This window comes from Cucurbita pepo, chromosome LG04 (assembly GCF_002806865.2).
Source record: "Cucurbita pepo subsp. pepo cultivar mu-cu-16 chromosome LG04, ASM280686v2, whole genome shotgun sequence".
Classification (NCBI taxonomy): domain Eukaryota; kingdom Viridiplantae; phylum Streptophyta; class Magnoliopsida; order Cucurbitales; family Cucurbitaceae; genus Cucurbita; species Cucurbita pepo.
In genome coordinates this window covers 8,035,530-8,059,411 of record NC_036641.1, presented here as the reverse complement: position 1 = coordinate 8,059,411, position 23,882 = coordinate 8,035,530, and the positions used below count along the sequence as shown (strand labels likewise).

Genomic DNA, 23,882 nt, shown 5'->3' with positions numbered 1-23,882 from the left:
CCAACGAGTTCGAGCCGTATCTATAAATTATAATTCTTCAAATACTTCAATATTGTGAAATGTAATAGCCCAAGCTCACCGCTATCAGATATTGTCTACTTTAGCCCATTACATATTGCCGTCAGTCTCACGGTTTTAAAATGCGTCTACTAGATAGATGTTTCCATACCATCGTAAGGAATGTTTAGTTCCCCTCTCCAATCGATGTACGATCTCATATGAAAGGCAGCTAACTATACTACACAACGTTGAGATATTTAGTGATGTCTGGATAAATTATTTTTATAATATATAAAAATATTGATTCGATAAAAAAAAATATGAATAAAAATTTAAGAGTACGAATATTTTTAAAATAAAAATAATGTTATGGTCAAATGAGGAAAGAAAATGATCACCTACTCCCAATTCTACCCTTTACCATTGCTTTTGTCCAATTAAATTCTGCCACGTGTACTAAAAATATTTGCCCATTGCCGACATTTCCTACCAGTTTATTCCTCCACCACGTTTCCCGACACACACTCTTTGTTTTTTTTTATTTATTATTATTTATATTTATTCCGTCAAAATTAATTAATTAATTAATTAAGATTGAATTATAATATTTTCATTAACCTTTTATATCATTAAAATTATTTATTATGAAATAAATAATTCCACTAAAAAATATTAGCTAATAAATAATTTGACTAAACCCAAAAAAAAAATTCTCTCTTTCCCAATAAATACTTATAATTAATATAATTTTACAATATTCATAGAGAGAGATAATTAGTAAAATTTATTTAGTTTAATTAGTAGGGACCAAATTGATAATTTAATTGAAATTAATTAAGTGATGTAACCATTGGTTTGTTGTAATTTATTATCGAAAATGACTTGGTGACTTTGTACCTATTTTTTATTATTTAATATTAATTAAAAATATAATGTTAGGTAATTTGTAATTAACAAGAATATGTAAGGTAATTTTAAAAAATATAAGTTGAATATTTTTTTAAATTATATAAATAATCATTAAATTAAAAAAAAAAAAAGGTGTGGAAATAAATAAATAATAAAAGAAAAAGGGTTTGTAAAAGAATTGCTCTCACGAGCTAAAACAGTGGCTGTACCTGCGCGCTCTGGAAGGAAGCTTTTCCATTTTTCTTTGCCGGCCGCCATGGATTCCGCTGTCTCCGCTGCCGTCAAGCTCTCCTTCATCGTCTCTTCTCTCCTTCTTTCCTTTCACATTTCCTCTGCCGCGCCGGAATATTCGAAGCCTCGGTTGTCGTCTATTTCCTCTAATTCCTCCGGCCAGATTAACTCCAACTCGGTCCTCGTCGCTCTACTGGACTCGCATTACACGGAGCTTGCGGAGCTAATCGAGAAGGCTCTTTTGCTGCAGATTCTTGAAGATGCTGTTGGAAATCATAATCTCACCATTTTCGCGCCGCGAAATGAAGCGCTGGAGCGCGATCTTGACCCCGAGTTCAAGCGGTTTCTTCTCGAGCCGCGTAATTTGAAGTCGCTTCAGACGTTGTTGACGTTTCATGTCATTCCGACTCGGATTGGATTGGGCGAGTGGCCGACTCACAATGAGACGACTCGCCATCAGACGCTGTCGAATCATGTCCTCCGATTGACGAGCCACCGCACGGGTGAACGAACCGTCGATCTCGCTAAGGTCATTCAACCTGACGCCATTACTCGGCCCGACGGTGTCATCCACGGGATCGAACGGCTTCTCATTCCTCAGTCTGTACAAGATGATTTCAACCGCCGACGTAATCTCCTGGCTATAACTGCTGTGAAACCGGAAGGAGCGCCGGAAGTCGATCCGAGGACTCACCGCTTGAAGAAACCGGCTCCACCGGCCGAACCGGGGTCTCCCCCGGCACTCCCAATCTACGACGCAATGGCTCCAGGACCGTCGTTGGCTCCGGCTCCGGCGCCTGGACCAGGCGGACCTCACCACCACTTCAACGGGGAACGTCAAGTGAAAGATTTCATTCACACTCTTCTTCACTACGGCGGTTACAACGAAATGGCGGACATATTAGTGAATCTAACGTCCTTAGCCACGGAAATGGGGAGGTTAGTTTCAGAAGGCTATGTATTAACCGTTTTGGCGCCGAACGACGAAGCGATGGCGAAACTTACTACAGACCAACTGAGCGAGCCTGGAGCACCGGAGCAAATCATGTACTACCATTTGATTCCGGAGTATCAGACGGAAGAGAGTATGTACAATGCCGTTCGCCGATTTGGAAAAGTCCGATACGACACCTTGAGACTGCCGCATAAGGTTGTTGCGCAAGAGGCCGACGGTTCGGTCAAGTTCGGTCAGGGAGATGGCTCAGCGTATTTGTTCGACCCTGACATTTACACCGACGGCCGTATCTCAGTGCAGGGGATCGACGGGGTTCTATTCCCGCCGGAGGAGACGGAGGCAAAACTGTCGGCAAAAACAGTTCAACACGTGAAAGTAGTTTCCAAGCCAAGGAGAGGTACATGACAGTTAAATTTCAGCATCAATTCATTTTTACAATTCAATTTCCATGAATCAATTGCTCTGTTTGACTTTGATTTGTTAGTGTAGCGTCGGTTTTCACGCCGGTTTTTAGGTCTAGTTGTCTAGCTCCGGTGGCCGTCTTCAACGGCGGATTGATTAAGGGAATTTCCTGATAGATAAAATATAATAATAATAAATAAATAAAAGTGGAAGCAATTGCTTGGTATGTGGGGATTTGGTGGCAAAGTTGATGCGTTGAAATGGCCCTTTTCTGAAACTAATTTTCTGGTTGAAGTTTACTTTTGAAGAAAGTGACTGAGTTTCTTCAATGGTGTTGCTTGGAATCTGTATAATCTGATGGAAACAAAAATTCAAAGTAAAATCTTAGTTGGGGTTTCTTGAAGGGAAGAGGAAGAAGTAGCTTGACTTTAAGACCTTGTGGCCATAAACTATCACTTGGATCTTCTGTTTAGTATTGATCATTGGATTTTCTTTACAACTATGCATGTGGGTTTTGTTTGTCTTTATGCAAATTGGATTGAACATGATTAGAATTATCAATGGTGTGGCTGTTGAGTTATCATAATCCCAAATGAGTAGAAAAATAATTAAAAGTATTCTTCCTCTTACAAACTGAAAAGGTAAGAAATGAACAGGAAAAAAGTGAAGTATGAGGAACAAACAAAATAAATAATTTGGTTGGTGAACTCAGAATATCTTATGGGGTTTTAAGAAATGGGACCCTTTTGAAGAGAAAACCATTAGAACAGCAGCTGGTAGAGAGAAAGAGCTCCTGTGCTTTCCCCATTAAGCTACCCTTTATATATTCCTCTTTACCTAATTGTTCTTATTTATTTTGATCTATAAACATTCAATGCATTTTGTATAAAGATTCATTTGATTCATTGTGATTGATTTTCAACAAATCATTTAGCATAAACTTGACATGACATACATCAGTTTGTTCATACGAAGTTTATAACCAAACAAAACAATCGAGAATTAAAGAATTTAGAAGTGTTGAATTTCAGAGGCAGTGAATAGAATTAAAAAATTTCTTTTGTTATTACAATGGCAGGGAAATTGCTTGAAGTGGCTTGTCGGATGCTAGGAGCCTTTGGCCAGGATTCTCATTTCACAACTTGTCAATGAACAGTTTTCGCCGACGATTCTCGAAGAGACAGGTTTCTTTTTGTTTATTCATTTCTTGCTTTCTCATAATTTATCTGCAAGTGTGCGTAGAGCTTCTTGTTTTGGTCGGTTTGATGATACTTTCTACCAATCATGCCTGCATACTATCCATTTCCTCTTTATGTTGTACGCTATTTTCAAAACAATTTTAAAATTCGAACAAAGACGGGTTAGAAAAGAGATCTGCTACTCACTAACAATTTTAAAATTCGAACAAAGACATGTTTGACTATAGCTCAACTGATTAAGATATAGACTAAGAATTAAGAAGTCTAAGTTTTTTATCCCACTTATTATTGAACTCGACATAGAAAGATATAGACTAAGAATTATGAGGTTCAAGTCTTATATCCCACTTACTATTGAACCCGACGTAGAAAGATATAGANTTATGGTAATGAGTAAGGTGGGAAGGGGTGGAGGAGGAGTGTCTTGTTCTGAATATATTCCCCCATTCAATAATAAATTCAAAGCAGCAATTTGTGCAATACAATAAAAGCAGTATTTTCCCCCTCTTCTGTTCTCATTTCTTCAATGTTTTATTATATAATCATGACCTTAATCTGCATGTTTCTTTTTTAAACTTTATTGTTTATGTCATTTAGACCATGATTTAAAAATCTACCAGTTTCATGCCATATTAGTAGTACTATTAAATGTTTGTTCATCGAAATTAGTTAAGGTATGGCATGTTGGTCTGATATAAATTTGATTTAATGTTTGGAATTAGAAATCACCACTAGACATTATCATTTTCAACTTTAAAAAAAAAATAATCTTAATATGATGTCGTTAGTCACTCAATATATTAGAGTCTAGGGCAGTGTGACTCATCTATCATGATTCTATTCACTAGTCTTCCACGTTATCAGAATAATATGATATTTTGTCAACATAAACTCTCGTAGTTTTGTTTTCAGCTTTCCTGATAACATTAAAGAAAAGGTGTGTCTCGGATTTTTTTATAGAAATAATATTATATATTTTACCGTGTCAAAATATTCACAATATAATGTTTTTATTAAAGTTATAAAATAAAATTTATGATACTTCCATATCATAGTTTGAAAATCTACAAACATTATTGTAATGTTCCTCTAGCTTTCGTCGTTAACTAGTTTTTAATGCTAATTTATATATTTCATATAAACATATATAACTCATAATAAAATTTGATGCTAATTTATATATTTCATATAAACATATATAACTCATAATAAAATTTGAGGCCTTTTAATATAAATAAAATCATAAAATAATCTTCACATTCGAGATCCTTAGAACTCGGGGAGCACAGTTAGATGGGAACAACGTATGGAACAGATCTTGTTTAAGTAAAGTCATCGTCGGGTAATCTAAAGTCTTCCTTTCTTCACCCAAGTAGAAAGCTTTAAAATGAGGATATTCTAAACCAAGCACATGCAAATCTCGAAGGATCATTAAGTTGGATCAAGAAAGAAGGCCGAAAACCAAGCAGTAAAGCTCACGTTGTCCGTCGGGTACTACAAAGAAGGCAGGATTGGATGTAGTTATTGGTAAAGATGAGTACATTTGTAACAAGCTTACAAATGAGAGAACCAGTCATTTCCAGAAGATAAAAATAAAAGGATAGTCCTTNGGTGAACGAACCGTCGATCTCGCTAAGGTCATTCAACCTGACGCCATTACTCGGCCCGACGGTGTCATCCACGGGATCGAACGGCTTCTCATTCCTCAGTCTGTACAAGATGATTTCAACCGCCGACGTAATCTCCTGGCTATAACTGCTGTGAAACCGGAAGGAGCGCCGGAAGTCGATCCGAGGACTCACCGCTTGAAGAAACCGGCTCCACCGGCCGAACCGGGGTCTCCCCCGGCACTCCCAATCTACGACGCAATGGCTCCAGGACCGTCGTTGGCTCCGGCTCCGGCGCCTGGACCAGGCGGACCTCACCACCACTTCAACGGGGAACGTCAAGTGAAAGATTTCATTCACACTCTTCTTCACTACGGCGGTTACAACGAAATGGCGGACATATTAGTGAATCTAACGTCCTTAGCCACGGAAATGGGGAGGTTAGTTTCAGAAGGCTATGTATTAACCGTTTTGGCGCCGAACGACGAAGCGATGGCGAAACTTACTACAGACCAACTGAGCGAGCCTGGAGCACCGGAGCAAATCATGTACTACCATTTGATTCCGGAGTATCAGACGGAAGAGAGTATGTACAATGCCGTTCGCCGATTTGGAAAAGTCCGATACGACACCTTGAGACTGCCGCATAAGGTTGTTGCGCAAGAGGCCGACGGTTCGGTCAAGTTCGGTCAGGGAGATGGCTCAGCGTATTTGTTCGACCCTGACATTTACACCGACGGCCGTATCTCAGTGCAGGGGATCGACGGGGTTCTATTCCCGCCGGAGGAGACGGAGGCAAAACTGTCGGCAAAAACAGTTCAACACGTGAAAGTAGTTTCCAAGCCAAGGAGAGGTACATGACAGTTAAATTTCAGCATCAATTCATTTTTACAATTCAATTTCCATGAATCAATTGCTCTGTTTGACTTTGATTTGTTAGTGTAGCGTCGGTTTTCACGCCGGTTTTTAGGTCTAGTTGTCTAGCTCCGGTGGCCGTCTTCAACGGCGGATTGATTAAGGGAATTTCCTGATAGATAAAATATAATAATAATAAATAAATAAAAGTGGAAGCAATTGCTTGGTATGTGGGGATTTGGTGGCAAAGTTGATGCGTTGAAATGGCCCTTTTCTGAAACTAATTTTCTGGTTGAAGTTTACTTTTGAAGAAAGTGACTGAGTTTCTTCAATGGTGTTGCTTGGAATCTGTATAATCTGATGGAAACAAAAATTCAAAGTAAAATCTTAGTTGGGGTTTCTTGAAGGGAAGAGGAAGAAGTAGCTTGACTTTAAGACCTTGTGGCCATAAACTATCACTTGGATCTTCTGTTTAGTATTGATCATTGGATTTTCTTTACAACTATGCATGTGGGTTTTGTTTGTCTTTATGCAAATTGGATTGAACATGATTAGAATTATCAATGGTGTGGCTGTTGAGTTATCATAATCCCAAATGAGTAGAAAAATAATTAAAAGTATTCTTCCTCTTACAAACTGAAAAGGTAAGAAATGAACAGGAAAAAAGTGAAGTATGAGGAACAAACAAAATAAATAATTTGGTTGGTGAACTCAGAATATCTTATGGGGTTTTAAGAAATGGGACCCTTTTGAAGAGAAAACCATTAGAACAGCAGCTGGTAGAGAGAAAGAGCTCCTGTGCTTTCCCCATTAAGCTACCCTTTATATATTCCTCTTTACCTAATTGTTCTTATTTATTTTGATCTATAAACATTCAATGCATTTTGTATAAAGATTCATTTGATTCATTGTGATTGATTTTCAACAAATCATTTAGCATAAACTTGACATGACATACATCAGTTTGTTCATACGAAGTTTATAACCAAACAAAACAATCGAGAATTAAAGAATTTAGAAGTGTTGAATTTCAGAGGCAGTGAATAGAATTAAAAAATTTCTTTTGTTATTACAATGGCAGGGAAATTGCTTGAAGTGGCTTGTCGGATGCTAGGAGCCTTTGGCCAGGATTCTCATTTCACAACTTGTCAATGAACAGTTTTCGCCGACGATTCTCGAAGAGACAGGTTTCTTTTTGTTTATTCATTTCTTGCTTTCTCATAATTTATCTGCAAGTGTGCGTAGAGCTTCTTGTTTTGGTCGGTTTGATGATACTTTCTACCAATCATGCCTGCATACTATCCATTTCCTCTTTATGTTGTACGCTATTTTCAAAACAATTTTAAAATTCGAACAAAGACGGGTTAGAAAAGAGATCTGCTACTCACTAACAATTTTAAAATTCGAACAAAGACATGTTTGACTATAGCTCAACTGATTAAGATATAGACTAAGAATTAAGAAGTCTAAGTTTTTTATCCCACTTATTATTGAACTCGACATAGAAAGATATAGACTAAGAATTATGAGGTTCAAGTCTTATATCCCACTTACTATTGAACCCGACGTAGAAAGATATAGACTAAGAATTAAGAGGTCCAAGTCTTTTATCCCACTTATTATTGAACTCGACGTAGAAACTTCAAAACAAAGAAATAAGAGGATCTAAAGCAGTTTTTACTTTTGTTCAGTGAGATTTGAGAGTGAATGGAAGAGGTGGAAAACAGATTCATTAATACAGATATTTATGTTTGTTGATTCAGATGCAGAAGTGTCCTACATGAAGATGTAGCCCTCCATCCTTTAATGGAAGGACTTGAGAGGATGGCCTTCATCCTCTTCTTTTTNGGTGGGAAGGGGTGGAGGAGGAGTGTCTTGTTCTGAATATATTCCCCCATTCAATAATAAATTCAAAGCAGCAATTTGTGCAATACAATAAAAGCAGTATTTTCCCCCTCTTCTGTTCTCATTTCTTCAATGTTTTATTATATAATCATGACCTTAATCTGCATGTTTCTTTTTTAAACTTTATTGTTTATGTCATTTAGACCATGATTTAAAAATCTACCAGTTTCATGCCATATTAGTAGTACTATTAAATGTTTGTTCATCGAAATTAGTTAAGGTATGGCATGTTGGTCTGATATAAATTTGATTTAATGTTTGGAATTAGAAATCACCACTAGACATTATCATTTTCAACTTTAAAAAAAAAATAATCTTAATATGATGTCGTTAGTCACTCAATATATTAGAGTCTAGGGCAGTGTGACTCATCTATCATGATTCTATTCACTAGTCTTCCACGTTATCAGAATAATATGATATTTTGTCAACATAAACTCTCGTAGTTTTGTTTTCAGCTTTCCTGATAACATTAAAGAAAAGGTGTGTCTCGGATTTTTTTATAGAAATAATATTATATATTTTACCGTGTCAAAATATTCACAATATAATGTTTTTATTAAAGTTATAAAATAAAATTTATGATACTTCCATATCATAGTTTGAAAATCTACAAACATTATTGTAATGTTCCTCTAGCTTTCGTCGTTAACTAGTTTTTAATGCTAATTTATATATTTCATATAAACATATATAACTCATAATAAAATTTGATGCTAATTTATATATTTCATATAAACATATATAACTCATAATAAAATTTGAGGCCTTTTAATATAAATAAAATCATAAAATAATCTTCACATTCGAGATCCTTAGAACTCGGGGAGCACAGTTAGATGGGAACAACGTATGGAACAGATCTTGTTTAAGTAAAGTCATCGTCGGGTAATCTAAAGTCTTCCTTTCTTCACCCAAGTAGAAAGCTTTAAAATGAGGATATTCTAAACCAAGCACATGCAAATCTCGAAGGATCATTAAGTTGGATCAAGAAAGAAGGCCGAAAACCAAGCAGTAAAGCTCACGTTGTCCGTCGGGTACTACAAAGAAGGCAGGATTGGATGTAGTTATTGGTAAAGATGAGTACATTTGTAACAAGCTTACAAATGAGAGAACCAGTCATTTCCAGAAGATAAAAATAAAAGGATAGTCCTTTTCTAAACTCATAAAAACAAACCAATCAACCATTGTATTTCAACAAAGTTGCACTTCATTTTTATTTTAGATGGCAGCAGCAGTGCGAGTGTTGTTGCTTCAACTGCAAATCAGAGCCTAAAAACGTCCCTCGCTCTTGTTTCTCCACCACTCCATAAACTTAACTTGTGCTCCCATGGTGTCCACCCTGTAGAGTTGATACCAATGATTCGCAATCTCATGGCCGAAAGTCCAACCGAATGCACCTCCCGCAAGGAACGACAGCCCAGCACCTGTCAAACACACAGCTACAGGGTAAGCAACCAAATGTTTACAACCCTTTTACACGTCGCTCGTGGTCAACCTTTTAACAAGCTAGATACACTTATTGTGTCTTGTGGCTTGCTTTGAAGCAGATTTAAACATAGAGAAATGATTCCCAAGGTCTGAACATATAAACCCAGCTCCTCAACTCTTTCACGTTTCAACTTGAGACTCCTAAACTACTCTAAAATATCACCTCATAAAAACAAAAAATAGGAATTATTTTAAGCCAGTATTCATTCATCTCAACCAAAGTCATGACTTCATCAAGCTGTGGACATAATTAAGTATCGTTCAAGGTTCTAGCTGATGATGAAATGTTCTTCATTGGTTGAGGAATATATTGGACTTGCATGAAAATGGAAATTAAGAAATGAGTACTGATGAGAGATAAATGATAGTTTGAATGCTACTGCTATTCATTGATGAATATGAAGCAGTTAAGTGGAGAGACAAGGTTGAATACCATGCAAACTTCTAGAGTATTTCCAGGCAACGCCTGCAGTTGACACAGCTCCAATAAGGCTTCCTGTAAGACCAAAGTTTACAGCTTCTCTGGCAGTCTTCAACTGAAAAAGATAACGAGCAGCTTATAAATGAGGAATCCAAAGGGCATGTACAGGAGCTCCTAGTAAAGCCCCTAGTAAAATGTGAAACATGATGTCAACCATGCTTAACCCGCTAGTCTCTAAGGAGACATGCTGCCTAAGTAATTATTGGAATTTCATAAGGAAGAACGTGTAGGAATACGCAAGCGAAAAACGACGTAGAGCATGCACCCAGACCAAGTAGTTCACCTTAAGAAGGCAAGGGAGATTACATAATGAATCCATGATCTAACTAGAGAGCATTATAGGCATAGATATTAGTCCAGATGATAACCAAAAGATAAACAGGAAATTACTTTTGCATATAAAAATCAAACAAAAACCAGGGAAATAGGTGCGCTAAAAGGTTCCATTAATCAGAATGATGACAACCATCTACCAATACAGTTCACAAATACTTTACTAAAAAGCAATTGATTCCAACCCCGGTGAAACAAGATTGCAATATATCATGATAGAACAATGAATCTAAACAAACCAAGAAAAAGAGTTAAATGAAACAAATCAGTTTGATTGTAATGATGATATTCCAATTACAATGACGGGAAAGAAAAGAGAAGGCAAAGTATTATTTCACTTATTGTGATCAAAACGATTTCAAAAGACAGTAATTAAGTAGTCCTGTAATGGGCAGCACTTAGTGATAAACTGCTGATCATGAAAAGCATGTTAAAAGGAAATATTTGGTCCAGTTCCCCACTAATAATCACACTATACACCGCACCAGAAGATTGAAAAGTATAACAATCTTCAAATCAATACTGCACAACAAGGGTAGGGAGACAAGGAATGCAAGATCATAACCATTTTGCATCAACAATCATTGGGCTAAGAAATTATAGATTATCCCAAACTCAAAGTAAAAACAATCATTTCCATTGACCTCCAGCTGTTTTACCAAGTATCAAGGAGAAAGAGTGAACGACCGCATTTAATTTAAGATACACCAATGAACAATTAATAAATCTGGAAGTAAAAGAAAGGGAAAGTGGAAGATGATTTACAACGGGGCCATGAACGGGATCGGAAGCAATAAACTCCTCGACATCGGAGTCAGACCAGGAAGGAAGGGGCTTCTCGCGCTGGACGAAAGGGGAATAGTTGTCGAGGATCGAGAATCTCTCGGACCAAAACTCCTTGTAGCCCTCCCAGTGCTTCCTGAAGAAGGATTGAGAGGAAGAATCTTCCATAATTGTTGCGGCGATTTGAGAATACAGAAACTAATCCGATTGAAAGCAGAAGAACCCCACGATGGCCGATGGCTGTTCTCTTCAAGCTCTGCAATCTCGTTCTTGAAAGCTCCTTTTGTTTTGTTTCGTTTTTTGTTTCTGTCACGAGAAATAATGAAGGCCGAGGCTGCTGGACTTCTCTACAATTGGGCCCAGCTCTGGCCCAATTCTAAAGCCCATTTTCATTTCGGCCCAAAAGATATTTCTTCGACTAATTTTAAAAATAAATCCGGTAAAATATAGAGATGTCCATTTAATTCAAGTTAGTTCGGTTTTTTTTTTTGTAAAAAGGGTAATAGTGACATTTCATCCAAACCAGTGCTAACCACACTACGAGAGACGAAAGTGCAGGTAATGTCCGTTGGCGAAGTTGCATTAAGCATCCCTAGCAGTACAAAAAGAGAGGTCATGATGGTATCATCTACGTCTATACTGCTCCTCGTGGAGTAGATCTCACATCCAACCAAGTCTTTGACAAGTGAACAGGAGAATTTCCACTACTACTGGCCAAAGTTGTCTTAGAACTCTTCTGTCCTTTCCTTAAAAAACCAAAATCCAAGCATGTCTCACCAGATAAGACAATAATTATCCGAAAGCTCAATGCTACAACCTACGCTCAAGAGGATCTTAAAAGTGTTCGGCCTAATAACATTAGCCTATGCAAATCATGGTTGTTTGATTGCCAAGTGTCATTCAATCATAGGCCAGTTATAGCCACATACAAAGGTGTGTATGAGAAGAATGACAAATATTTGTAATTTTTAAGGAATGGAATAATTAGGAATCCACTGTCATTAACAATGTCTGCTGCCTATGAAGAAGATTGTGTATCACTTTGGTGAAACATAGCACTTGGTTAGACACCTTTGAGCTCAGCGTTCTGGAAACTGGAGGCGACGATCGAAATTTGGATCGAGCAGTCGCCTTTCTTGGCTACAAGCTGACCTTCTCCAATGCTCGGAGCTGAAGTTTGACGGGATAGTCTCGAACGCACCCGATTCGGGGGCCTGCACCAGTTGTCCATTTGCAGGATAGCTGCTTTCCCAGTTGATATGATTTTGTTTCTTTGCGTGAGTTTATTCTTTTCAGTATTGATTCATCAGGGATGATCTCTACCTTACAACTTCCGGTCGACGATGGTTCTTGCTCTGGCGAATCGGGTTTATTGCTGCTCGTTTCTTCAGCAACAATGGCCACAGTTCCATCATCCAGACCAGCACTCGACTCCTTGGATGAACTGCTCGTTCGCGTTTGTTCTACGTTGTCTTCCTCATCGTCTGGATTCATCTGAATTTAATTGAAAAAAAGATGTTAAGCTATGTTCCAGTTTCACTAGAAAAGAAGATTTCAGTTCTCACCTTTACATGTGTGAGATCGACATTGTTTTCTGCAAGGAAGGAGACAAATTCCTCAAAGTTTTCCTCTGTGGGACGGTAATGACCACTATGAGGCCAAACTGCCTGATACAAAGACGAGAAACTATCGTTAAATGACACTCGAGGTTCAAGACATGCAGTTTATGTAACAGCTCAAAACCACGGCTAGCAAATATTGTCCTCTTTGGGCTCTCCCTATAGGGTTTTACCTCAAAGTTTTTAAAACGCGTCTGTTAGAGAGAGATTTCCACACCTTTATAAAGAATGTTTCACTCCCCTCTCCAACCGATGTGGGATCTCACAATCCACCTCTTTCAGAGCCCAACGTCCTTGCAGGCACTCGTTCCTCTCGATCAAGCGTCCTTGCTGGCACTCGTTCCTCTCTCCAATCGATGTGGGACCTCACAGTCCACCCTCCTTCGAGGCCTAGCGTCTTTGCTGGCACACCGCCCGATGTTCGGCTCTGATACCATTTGTAGCAGTCCAAGCCCACCGCTAGTAGATATTGTCCTTTTTGGGCTTTTCCTTTCGACCTTACCCTCAAGGTTTTTAAAACGCGTCTACTAAGTAGAGGTTTCCACTCTTATAAAGAATTTCATTCCCCCCTCCAACTGATGTGGGATCTCATAATCCACCCCCTTTGGGGCCCAACGTTCTTGCTGACGTTCCTCTATCCAATAAGGGGTCAAGCGTCCTCACTAGTACTCGTTCCTCTCTCAAATCGATGTGGGATCCCACATTCCACCCCCTTTGGAGGCCAGCGTTCTCGTTAGCACACTGCTCAGTGTCTAGCTCTGATACCATTTGTAACAGCCCAAGCCCACCTCTAGCAGATATTGTCCTCTTCGGGTTTTTCCTTTCAGGCTTCCTCTCAAGGTTTTTAAAACGTGTCTACTTATAAAGAATGCTTTGTTCCCCTCTCCAACCAACGTGGGATCTCACAGTTCAGATAGTAAGAACTCCCGAGAAAAGAGAAGAAAGAAACTTGTACCTGTAGGATGCCGTTTTCGATAACCAATCTCCCAGCAGCTAATGTGGCTCCTCCAGCCAAGAAACTCGAATGATGAAACGTGCCCTTCATCTTCTTTCCAACATACAAGACTTTCGAGGTACTGAGAACAAATATCCACTTCTCGTGCTTATCGACTCTAGTCGTGTGAACAAGTTCCCCAGATCGCTGGTAAACGAACTTCCCATCCTTCACAACAACTTCATAGGCTGTTCTTTCCAACTGTGAAAGAAAAACATGTGGATGATTCAACATTCCATATGTAATACAGATTATGCAGATAAAGAATGAATGAGAGGCTCACTGGGCCCAAATACTTGATACACTGTTGCTGAAGTTTCACTCTGGGGCACTCTTCAACAAGATCTAATTCCTTCCCTTCTCCTATATCCAACCTAAAAAGCATATGCGCTTTAGTTTGTGTAACGTTTCGACATCTAACACGTCTAACACTCTAGCACCTCCGGACACGTGTCGGATACTTGCTATAGTTCAATATAATATGTACGCTAATTTTACAAAGGCAATACGAGTATGCATGTCGTATGCTTGTTAAGTATGATAAGTACTAAATTCTTAGTGCGAAAAATACATCAAAATCATCATTAAAGCACGTCAACTTTATACTTTCTTCGAGGATCAATTATATATGTTCTGAAAAGGAAGTAGATTTTAGTAAAAGTGTTGTGTTTTAGATTTCACAACACAACGTGGCACTATATCCATGTTGTGTTTATCTCGTTTTCGTATTCATACTTCTTAGTGTAACAGCCTAAGCCTACCGCTAGCAGATATTGTCCTTTTTGGGCTTTCCCTTTTGGGCTTCCCCTCAAGATTTTAAAATGCGTCTCCTAGGGAGAGGATTGATGTGGGATCTCACAATCAATTTAAGAGAGAACGAGTGTTAGCCAAGAAGCTGGGTCCTGAAGGGGGGTGGATTGTGAGATCCCACGTTAATTGGAGAGGGGAACGAAGCATTGTTTATAAGGGTGTGGAAACCTCTCCCTAGCAGACGAGTTTTAAGACTTTGAGGGGAAGCCCGGAAGGGAAAACTCAAAGAGGACAATATATACTAGTGGTGGGCTTGGGCCGTTACAAATGCACTGTCAGAACCTGGCTCTGATACCATTTGTCATAGCTTAAGCCCACCGCTAGCATATATTGTCTTCTTTGGGCTTTCCCTTCCGGGCTTCCCCTCAAGGTTTTAAAACGCGTCTGCTAAGAAGATGTTTCCACACCCTTATAAAGAATGCTTCGTTCCCCTCTCCAACTGATGTGGGATCTCACACTTAGTATCCAGCCTATTATACTCTAAATCTTTAGTTTCCAGAAACCCTGAATTCTAGTGTTGAAGCTTTAAATTTTGATAAAGGAATATTTACCAATAGAAAAAGGGTTGTTGGCTCTGACAATGAAGCCATTTTTCATAATACAGCTGCAAGTTCTGGCCATATCGATGTCGTGGATCGATCTGAAAAAACGAAAAGGAAAATCTAATTAGAAACAGCGCGTTCATAATCGAAAACAAGGACGACTATGTAACAATTTAGTTCTCGAGACCAATAGACATAACAGCCTCAAGCCAGTGCTGTAGAGCAAGCATTTGAGCTTTTTCATTTTTGGACAAACCCTTTCCAACCTGTAATGATGTTTTAAAACACATGATTAGATCCTTAAAAGATGTTTGGTAGGTTCAAAAAACATGGTGAAAATTTACCGTGGCAGCTCTGGTTCTTGCTCGGGACCATCGCGAAACAGCAGTTTTGTGTTTCTCAATGTCAAAAAACGACACGGAACTCCTCCTGAGCTCAGCAAAATTCAGGAGTGTCCACCTGAAACAAAGACAACCTTTGTGAACAAACTCATAATGTTTCCATTTTGATTATGAACAAAGACATGAGCCCATACACATACCAACTCTTCTCTGCAAGAACTGCACAATCAGCCAGCCTTCTCCTGGTTCTGAAGCTTTTATAAACTCTCTGCAATTGCGTTGCAGCCATATGCTCCCGGTTCGTGGGACCAAGGTCCATAATCATTTGGATCCCATCACGACTCTCGGCTATGGGAGATCGATTCTCCATGCCTTCGCTCTTCGGACTATTCACTACAATATGCAACTCTTCCTCCTCAGTAATCTTCTTCAAATCTTTACTTTTGAAGGTAACAGATGATTCTAATGCTGTCCTCCCCGATTCAACCCCATTTCCGACACCAATATGCTTGGCCAACGGACACGAAACGAAAGCCCCCATATTAGCAAAACTGGTTCAGCAAAGCTAAGATGAACACTATTCCAGCTACAATAAGCAACCCAGAAATGAGAATGAAAAATTGAACACAAAAGAAGTGATAAATCTTCAAGGAACAGACAGAGTCAATCTCTTAACAAACAAGTAGAATTTATGCTTACAAAAAGACCAACGCACAATCAATCCCAAGGATACTTTATAAGAAAACAAAGAAGTGCAAGATATAAATGCTAAACTTGAAGTCCAAGGAGAGTTTCCCTTAATTTTCAAGCCCACAACAATGCATTAACAGCAAAAAAAAACAGGTATGTTTTCCATTCGAGGATTGAGATGAAGATTCTCCCATATCAATCGTGTCGAAGAACATATAATATCTCTATGTAACTCAAAATTACAAGTTTTTTCATTATACTCATCAACAAAACGCTCTTTCCAAGATTCCTCCTCTTCTTCGTTGCTCTTCCCCTTTCATTTTTTTTTCCTTGATTCCGTTGCAGGTCTATCATTATCACTCTACGTGTGCTTAAGAATAAGCCACAAAGCCCAAAGGAGATATCCATTTAACTCGTGGGATTCACCACGAATAGAGCGGAGAATGGGAGAGACAGCAAAAAGAGATTTCTCCCCATTAGCTAAACTGGGTGAAAGATGTTTTTTATTTTTTATTCTTTTGAGACTCAACAAAACTCAAGATGTCGTTAGGCAAGCAAGTTGAACCGGACCATCAGATGCACCCCGCACTTTGTCCCCTTGTCAAGGGACCCTAGACATTTCCCTTACATAGTCCCCATCTGTTGAGGATTATTGGGAGTGAGTCCCACATTGGTTCATTTAGTGGAAGATCATGGATTTATAAGTGAGGAATATTATCTCCATTGGTATGAGGCTTGTTGGGAAAGCCCAAAGCAAAACCATGAGAGCTTATGCTCAAAGTGGACAATATCATACCATTGTGGAGAGTCGTGATTCCTAACATGGTATCAGAGCCATGCCCTAAACTTAACCATGTCAATAGAATCCTCAAATATCGAACAAAGAATTGTGAGCCTCGATTAAGGGGAGGCTCACTTTATAAGTGAAAAATACTATCTCCTTTTGGGAAAGCCCAAAGCAAATCCATGAGAACTTATGCTTAAAGTGGACAATATCATACCATTGTGGAGAGTCGTGATTCCTAACACCGTCTCCACCCTGCCCTAGTATTGGTCTCATAAAGGGTTTCTATACGTATCATCTATACACAATTTAGCCCTTAAGGGAAAAGAGGAACTCAAAATTATAATATCATTCAAGAGAAACAATACATATTGTGCAATCAGTGGCCAGTTATAGCCATCTGCATGTGTGTATCTATCTACTTCTATGTATAATTTCATGTTTCTTCTCATTTCTCACAAGTAAGATTGATCATAGTACAAACGTTTATCTGTACACTTAAAGAAAGGAATGAATAACAAATATTTGTATCATATTTTCTTCCATCCACAAACAATGAATGAATAGAATAATCAGGAATCAACAGTCATTACCAAGTCTGCTGCTGCTGATGTTCCCTTGAACAAAGGGGAAGAAGTTTGTGTATTGCTCCGGTGAATCATATCGATGGGCCTAGACACCCTCGGGCTGAGCATACTGACAACCTTCGGCGAGCAATGAAATTCAGACTGCACAGCCGTCTTTCTTGGCGACAAGCTGACCTGCTCCAATGCTCGGATCTGAAGTTTGACTGGATAGTCACGAACACACCCAATTCGGGGGCCTGCACCAGTTGTCCATTTGCAAGATAGCTGCCTGCCCAGTTGATATGATTTTGTTTCTTTGTGTGAGTTTATTCTATTCAGTATTGAATCGTCCGGGATGATCTCTATCTCATAACTCAAGTTTTTCGTTGGAGCTTCGATATCTAGCTCTGATCTCGTTTCTTGGTTTTCCATCTCGAGTTTCTCGATCAGGTTAACCCTATCTGGTATGTGAAGATTGGTTAACTTTGTACTCAGATTGATTGACCTCTTGGGTTCAAATAGTTTGGTAGTTCCCCATGTTTCTTTCTCTGGCAAATCGGATTTATTGCCAGTCATTTCTTCAGCCATGATCTCTGCTATGCAATCATCGGGACCATGACTCAACTGTTGAACCCAATCCTCCTCGGTCGAGCCGAGTCGAACATGAAGACTGCTCTTTTGCATTTGTAGTCCATTGTCTTCCTCGTCATCTGGACTCATCTGAATTGAATAAAAAGAAAAACATGTCAACCTATGTTCTCATTTCATAACAACATCTTAGATCCATGCTTTCCATTTCTCACCTTTACATCAGTGAGGTCGACATTGTTTTCTGTAAGGAAGGAGATAAGTTCCTGAAAGTTTTCTTCCGTGGGACGATAATGACCGCTATGAGGCCAAACTGCCTGTTAAAAAGGACGATGAATCGTTGTTAAATCGTAAGAACTCGAGAATATAAAGAAGAACGAATCTTCTAAAAGCTCTGTCTTTTACCTTTAGAGTCCCATTTTCGACAACCAATCTTCCAGCAGCCGATGTGGCTCCTCCAGCTAAGAAACTCGAATGCTGAAATGTACCCTTCTGTTTCTTGCCAACATACAAAGCTTTAGAAGTGCTGAGAACAAATATCCACTTCACGTGCTTATCGACTCCGGTCGTGTGAAGGAGTTCCCTGGATACCTTGTACATGAACTTCCCATCCTCCACGACAACTTCATATGCTATTCTTTCCAGCTGAAAGGAAACACATGAATGATTCAATATTTCGTATATAACAACACAAACTATGCGAACAAAGAACGATTCGATACAAGTTTTAGAGGCTCACCGGACCCAAGTACTTGATACACTGCTGTTGAAGTTTCACTCTGGGGCATTGTTCAACAAGATTTACTTCCTTCCCTTCTCCTATATCCAACCTGATTCGCGCACAGCTTTTAGTACTCGAAAACCAGAACTTTAGTATTGATGCTTCGAAATTTTGGTCAAAGTATACCTACCAATAGAAAAAGGGTTGTCCACTCTGACAATGAAGCCACTTAACATAATAGAACTGTAGGTTGTGACCGTATCGATGTCGTGGATCGATCTGGCAAAAGAAAAAGAAAAATAAAGTTAGTGATACCGAGTTGGTGACCAAAAATAGGAACTGGGTAACACTTTATTTATCAAATTCAATAGACTTACCGCCTCGAGCCAATGCTGTAAAGCAAGCTTTTGACCTTTTTCATTTTTGGACAGACCCTTTCCAACCTGTAATGATGTTTGAAAACATATGGTCAAACACTTTTCTGGTGTAGGTAAGTTCATGACAAGAGCTGGTAAAAACATGTAAAAATTTACCTTGGCAGCTCTGGTTCTTGCTCGAGCCCACCGTGAAAGCGCAGTTTCGTGTTTCTCAATACCGAAAAACGATATGGAGCTCCTCTTGAGCTCAGCAAAATCCAAGAGTTTCCACCTGCAACAAAGGTCACCATTATATACAAGCATAAAATAGATCCATCTTAGAGCAAAGACACAAGCAAGAACATACCAACTCTGCTCTACAAGAACTGCACAATCAGCCAGCTTTCTCCTCGTTCGGAAGCTTTTATAAACTTTCTGCAATTTCATAGCTGCTATGTGCTTTGGGTTGGTTGGATCGAGACATGTCGTTTTGATCCCATCACGAGTCTCCGATCTAGGTGTTTGATTCTCTATCTCTTTACTTTTGGGACTATCAGCTATAACGTGCAATTCTTCATCCTTTCGAGTAGCTGCAGCTTCCATTGAATCCATCTTCTCCAACTCTCCACCTTTGAAGCTAACAGATGTTTCTAATGCCATCCTCCCCGACCCGACCGATCTCATTATTTTACTCTCCAAATCTCGGCTATTGAAACTCACGGATCGCACCAAAGTTCTCACTTCATCATCTCCAAAACTTATGGATTTTACAATAGATTTTATCCAATTTTCTACATCAATGTACTGAGCCAAAGGGCAGGAAAAGAAAGCCCCCATTTCTGCAAAAATATTAGCTCAGCAACACCAAGATAACGAACAGTATTCCTGTAACAACAAGAAACCACCCAGAAATGAGAATGAAAAATCCAACAACAAACAGAAAAAAATGGACAAAATCAACCCCTTAACACACAAACTGAATTTAAGATTAAAAAAAGACACACATAATCAAACCACAAACATGTTTTAAAAGAAAACAAAGAAGTAAAACATACAAATGCTTCATGTTCAAGCCCAACAACAAGCCTGTTCTCCATTAAAACAAGAACAGCAGCAAACAAACAAGCCTGTTCTAGAATCATAGATCTGTGTTATGGTTCAGGAACAGGTAAAAGACTCATTTCATTTAGAAATCCAGATTCTAAAAGAACCAAACAACCTCAACCTTCAAAACTAAGTAACCAACAATGATTCAGGGGAAACAAAACAAAGAGAAAACGAGCATTACACACAGACCCATCTACAAAAACTAGTAGAACACTCCAATGGAAGCAAATATCAATGAAACAAAGAACTGGGAATAGCTCATTTGATCAGAAAACACACAAAAAATAGCAAAACAACAGGTGGGTAATGTAAGAAAAGCTTGTAATGGCGGATTTATACCTTAAATCGAAGGGAAGTTTTGAGGTGGGGATTTTGATTCGTGAAGAATGTGAATGAATGAGTAAGGTGTTGGGGAGAATCGTTGAGAGGAATCGAAATGGGTGACGAGTTTGGATTTATAAAGGAATCGAAGAGAAAAGCGGAAGAGGGAGTGAAAGGGACTTTCCCACCAGGGCAGAGAGGACGGCTGGTACGCGACTTTCCAACCAAAACCATATTATCCATTTTTATTTGTTACATCTCACCGCCCTTTTCATGATTTTAAAACATATCTGCTATAAAGTGGTTTTCACACCCTTAAAACGAATGTTTTGTTCTCATCTCCAACTGAGGTGGAATATCATTGTCATTCTATCCTTATGATTCTTCTTGTTCTTTATCTCAATATTATATTGTTTTTTAACTTATTAAAATTTTAGAACATATAAATATTATTTTTAATGAAGTAAAATATAAATAATTTAAAGTTTAAGCTGAAAAAAAAAATGTTATATTATTTAGATTTACTGAAAGGAAAAAAAAATTTTAATTTTATCCTTTTACCCTTTTCATTTTGTTAAAACAATTTATTTTATTAATAATTATAAATAAAATATATAATTTTTGGGACGGGGACATTTCTTTTTAAATTAATATATATTAAACAGTTTTCTTTTCCTGCTCTTATTTAATGGTCAATAAATAAATAAATTTATTGGAAATAGATCTAGAAAATTCAAAATAAATAAATAAATAAATATATATATATATATATATATATAGTTCTAAAATTTCAAAAATTATTAGTGACTAATAATATGTGGTTTACTATTAAAATATATTCGAATTGAAAATATGGGTATTATTAAATGTAAATTAAGAATTTTTTAATTAAATTAAAAATAGCTTTATAAGATTTTTTTCCATAATAAATATTTGTAATAAATTTTATTGCCACTCTATCAAGGGAAGCTACCATGGTTGACTAGTTTATGGTCATTGTAACTTGAATCACAAGGTATTGAGGAAAAAACTTACAAATTTGATTTTTTTTTTTTTTTTAAATATTCATAGATTTAACTACAAAAAAAAATAATAATAATATAAATATTGCACGGTAATATTGTTAAAAATACCTAAACAGAGATCGAATCTCATCCGACGGTATAAGATTTGTATAGCCTATGTTCGAATCGTGCAAATGATTAGGTTTGTAGATATAATAAAGATATCATTTTGGTCGTTTTATTTTATTCAAACTGTGAACTAAAATTACTTCGATATGAGGTTTGGAAGGAAAGTAAATTAACTCATTGAACATACCGGGTCTAAAAACAATTGAAAAAACGTGAAAAGTAAAAAATTTAACTTTTTTTACCTTCTGTTTTAGTGGTAAGAAATTTATCGATAGTGTGTATATAGCTAAAATACTGAACTAAGAATTTGAACGTTTGACCTATAAAGTAATATTACTGATGTCTTAATCATTTAATTACGTTCAAATTCGCTACACTAAAATACTTTCTAGAAGAAAATGAGCGGAGATTATCTCATTTATTATCGATTACGATCTAAATTGGAGAGAGAGTGAGAAATTAGGAAGCTTATGGGGAAGGTTCCTTAAACAATTGAAAAGGCTTTTGATGTGCCATTAAATTCTACCATTGACGAGTTGTTTTCATTTTAGCCAAATTTGGCTAACTTAATCTACTCTACTCACGGACTCGATCCAACTTTGTTAATCTATCATTTAATGTGTATTTATTTCGGTAGGTTTGTCTAATTCAAGATTTTAAATGGGTCGGATTCATATACGTGATTCGATATGTATTTATAACTTCACAAATGGTAGGACTATATAATTCTAGATTCGATAAGGACCGAGTCTTCGTGTACAATTGATAAGTGTATGTCTACTTATCCTAAACTATGAACTTGGTCAATCTAGGTTAAAGACAATGATATTGTCAGAAAGTATGGTTCCGAAAGTGACTTCGTTTTATCTGTTCAGACTCAACTCCTCACACATTAGCAGATCCATATGTTGGGTCGAGACTTTGCACTCTTTCTTTCTGTGTGGGACGATGCCGGGGAGAGAAGGAATACGTCGAGACGGCCCAAGACTACTACAACTCAATTTTGGGTTTTCCCTCCACAAGATAAACCCAGTGCAAATTCAAGTTAAAAAGGTCGAGTTTTTAACGATAATTCAATTTTTTTCCTTAAAAAATCCAAATTAGGGTTTGAAACTTATAAACTTGAGAACATTTCAAAGGAAAATTGGATTTAACAAATAAATTAGCTAGTGGATTTGAATTGATCTTTCAAAAGACTTTATTTTTTTCGACAGCCATTTATTTATTTATTTATTTATTTTATATATTTTTTAATATTTTTTCTCTATATATTTGTTATGGTCTGTGGAATGGCCTGTACTCTGTCCCCCATTGGTCTAACACGTGCCAACCAACTATTTTCTAAATTATTATATTTTTGGACAAATTTAATTTCCTCTTGTAATTTATTAATTCTGTGCTCATTTTTATTATTATTGGATATATTAATATGTCAAATAATTAAATGCATCCATTTCATTCTTTTAAATAAATATATTATAAAATAAATTAAAAAAATTATCCTAAAATTAATAATTTGAACATATTAATTAATTTATTCACTGATATTTAAAAATAAAAATAAAATATCATGATCTATAATTAAATTTATTTATAATCCTGGTTTAAAAAATATTAATTAATTATTTAACAATTAAATGATATAAAAGCTATAATAAATAATTAAATTTGTCGGAAAGTAGACAAGTATGACCATGCATATAAAATTATTTATACCAAAAATCCAAAATAAATATATAAATAAATATATAAAAATGTGTTCACACATTGTTTTTTTTTTAATGGAAAATATAAAATTTTATATGATGACGTGTAACTTGTGTCAAAGAGCGTGTTTTGAACTCAAATTCTTTTATTTATTTATTTATTGTCCGTCGTATTAATATTATTTTTAAAATAATATAGAATTTAACACTAAAAAAATATTATTAAATATTTATATTTCATTAAATATTTATATAAAAAAAAAAAAAGTCACGTAATCGAAGGTTTATAAGTGAAAACAGGGTTTAAACGTAGTGTGTTATAGAATAATTGGTCATATAGTTTCAATCTTGTAGAATAATCTTGTAGAATAATTGGTCAGGGGTTTTTGTGACGGTGTGCAAACAAAAAGGTCAAACCTAGCTCCATAAAAGGCGTGGTTTTATTTGGTTTGG

At 37.1% G+C, this 23,882-nt stretch overlaps 3 protein-coding genes and 1 pseudogene across 4 annotated transcripts; 1 reads left to right on the top strand and 3 right to left on the bottom strand.

The window, feature by feature from the left end:
- The first annotated feature begins 1,024 nt into the window (after positions 1-1,024).
- LOC111793447 (fasciclin-like arabinogalactan protein 17) lies at positions 1,025-8,005 on the top strand. 2 transcript variants are annotated; one of them, XM_023675326.1, is made up of 4 exons: positions 1,025-1,642; positions 5,307-6,156; positions 7,240-7,345; positions 7,922-8,005. In XM_023675326.1, the coding sequence occupies exons 1-3, from the start codon at positions 1,166-1,168 to the stop codon at positions 7,311-7,313; spliced, it is 1,401 nt and encodes a 466-aa protein (XP_023531094.1). In that variant the 5' UTR covers positions 1,025-1,165; the 3' UTR covers positions 7,314-7,345; positions 7,922-8,005. The 2 variants fall into 2 exon arrangements, with proteins under 2 accessions (XP_023531094.1, XP_023531095.1); XM_023675327.1 differs by lacking the exons at positions 5,307-6,156; positions 7,240-7,345; positions 7,922-8,005 and adding an exon at positions 3,576-3,868 and having other exon boundaries at positions 1,025-2,492.
- A 1,024-nt stretch (positions 8,006-9,029) lies between these two features.
- LOC111793450 (succinate dehydrogenase subunit 6, mitochondrial-like) lies at positions 9,030-11,441 on the bottom strand. Its single transcript, XM_023675332.1, has 3 exons — positions 11,134-11,441; positions 9,988-10,090; positions 9,030-9,490 (listed from the first exon to the last, which is right to left on the bottom strand). The coding sequence occupies exons 1-3, from the start codon at positions 11,317-11,319 to the stop codon at positions 9,336-9,338; spliced, it is 444 nt and encodes a 147-aa protein (XP_023531100.1). The 5' UTR covers positions 11,320-11,441; the 3' UTR covers positions 9,030-9,335.
- Positions 11,442-11,985: 544 nt separating this feature from the next.
- LOC111793446 lies at positions 11,986-16,037 on the bottom strand (annotated as a pseudogene).
- Positions 16,038-17,278: 1,241 nt separating this feature from the next.
- LOC111793445 (IQ domain-containing protein IQM2-like) lies at positions 17,279-20,790 on the bottom strand. Its single transcript, XM_023675325.1, has 9 exons — positions 20,609-20,790; positions 19,530-20,047; positions 19,340-19,454; positions 19,184-19,249; positions 18,997-19,085; positions 18,825-18,915; positions 18,491-18,730; positions 18,301-18,402; positions 17,279-18,217 (listed from the first exon to the last, which is right to left on the bottom strand). The coding sequence occupies exons 2-9, from the start codon at positions 19,997-19,999 to the stop codon at positions 17,504-17,506; spliced, it is 1,887 nt and encodes a 628-aa protein (XP_023531093.1). The 5' UTR covers positions 20,000-20,047; positions 20,609-20,790; the 3' UTR covers positions 17,279-17,503.
- Between the last annotated feature and the right edge of the window lie 3,092 nt (positions 20,791-23,882).

Coding starts and splice junctions, on each gene's coding strand:
- LOC111793445 (XM_023675325.1), bottom strand. CDS start 19,999: ATGGGGGCTTTCTTTTCCTGCCCTTTGGCTCAGTACATTGATGTAGAA. Junction 18,916..18,996: donor GGACAACCCTTTTTCTATTG/GTAGGTATACTT, acceptor TGCGCGAATCAG/GTTGGATATAGGAGAAGGGA. Junction 18,731..18,824: donor GTATCAAGTACTTGGGTCCG/GTGAGCCTCTAA, acceptor GTTTCCTTTCAG/CTGGAAAGAATAGCATATGA.
- LOC111793450 (XM_023675332.1), bottom strand. CDS start 11,319: ATGGAAGATTCTTCCTCTCAATCCTTCTTCAGGAAGCACTGGGAGGGC. Junction 10,091..11,133: donor ATCCCGTTCATGGCCCCGTT/GTAAATCATCTT, acceptor TATCTTTTTCAG/TTGAAGACTGCCAGAGAAGC. Junction 9,491..9,987: donor ATACTCTAGAAGTTTGCATG/GTATTCAACCTT, acceptor TGTGTTTGACAG/GTGCTGGGCTGTCGTTCCTT.
- LOC111793447 (XM_023675326.1), top strand. CDS start 1,166: ATGGATTCCGCTGTCTCCGCTGCCGTCAAGCTCTCCTTCATCGTCTCT. Junction 6,157..7,239: donor AGTTTCCAAGCCAAGGAGAG/GTACATGACAGT, acceptor TTACAATGGCAG/GGAAATTGCTTGAAGTGGCT.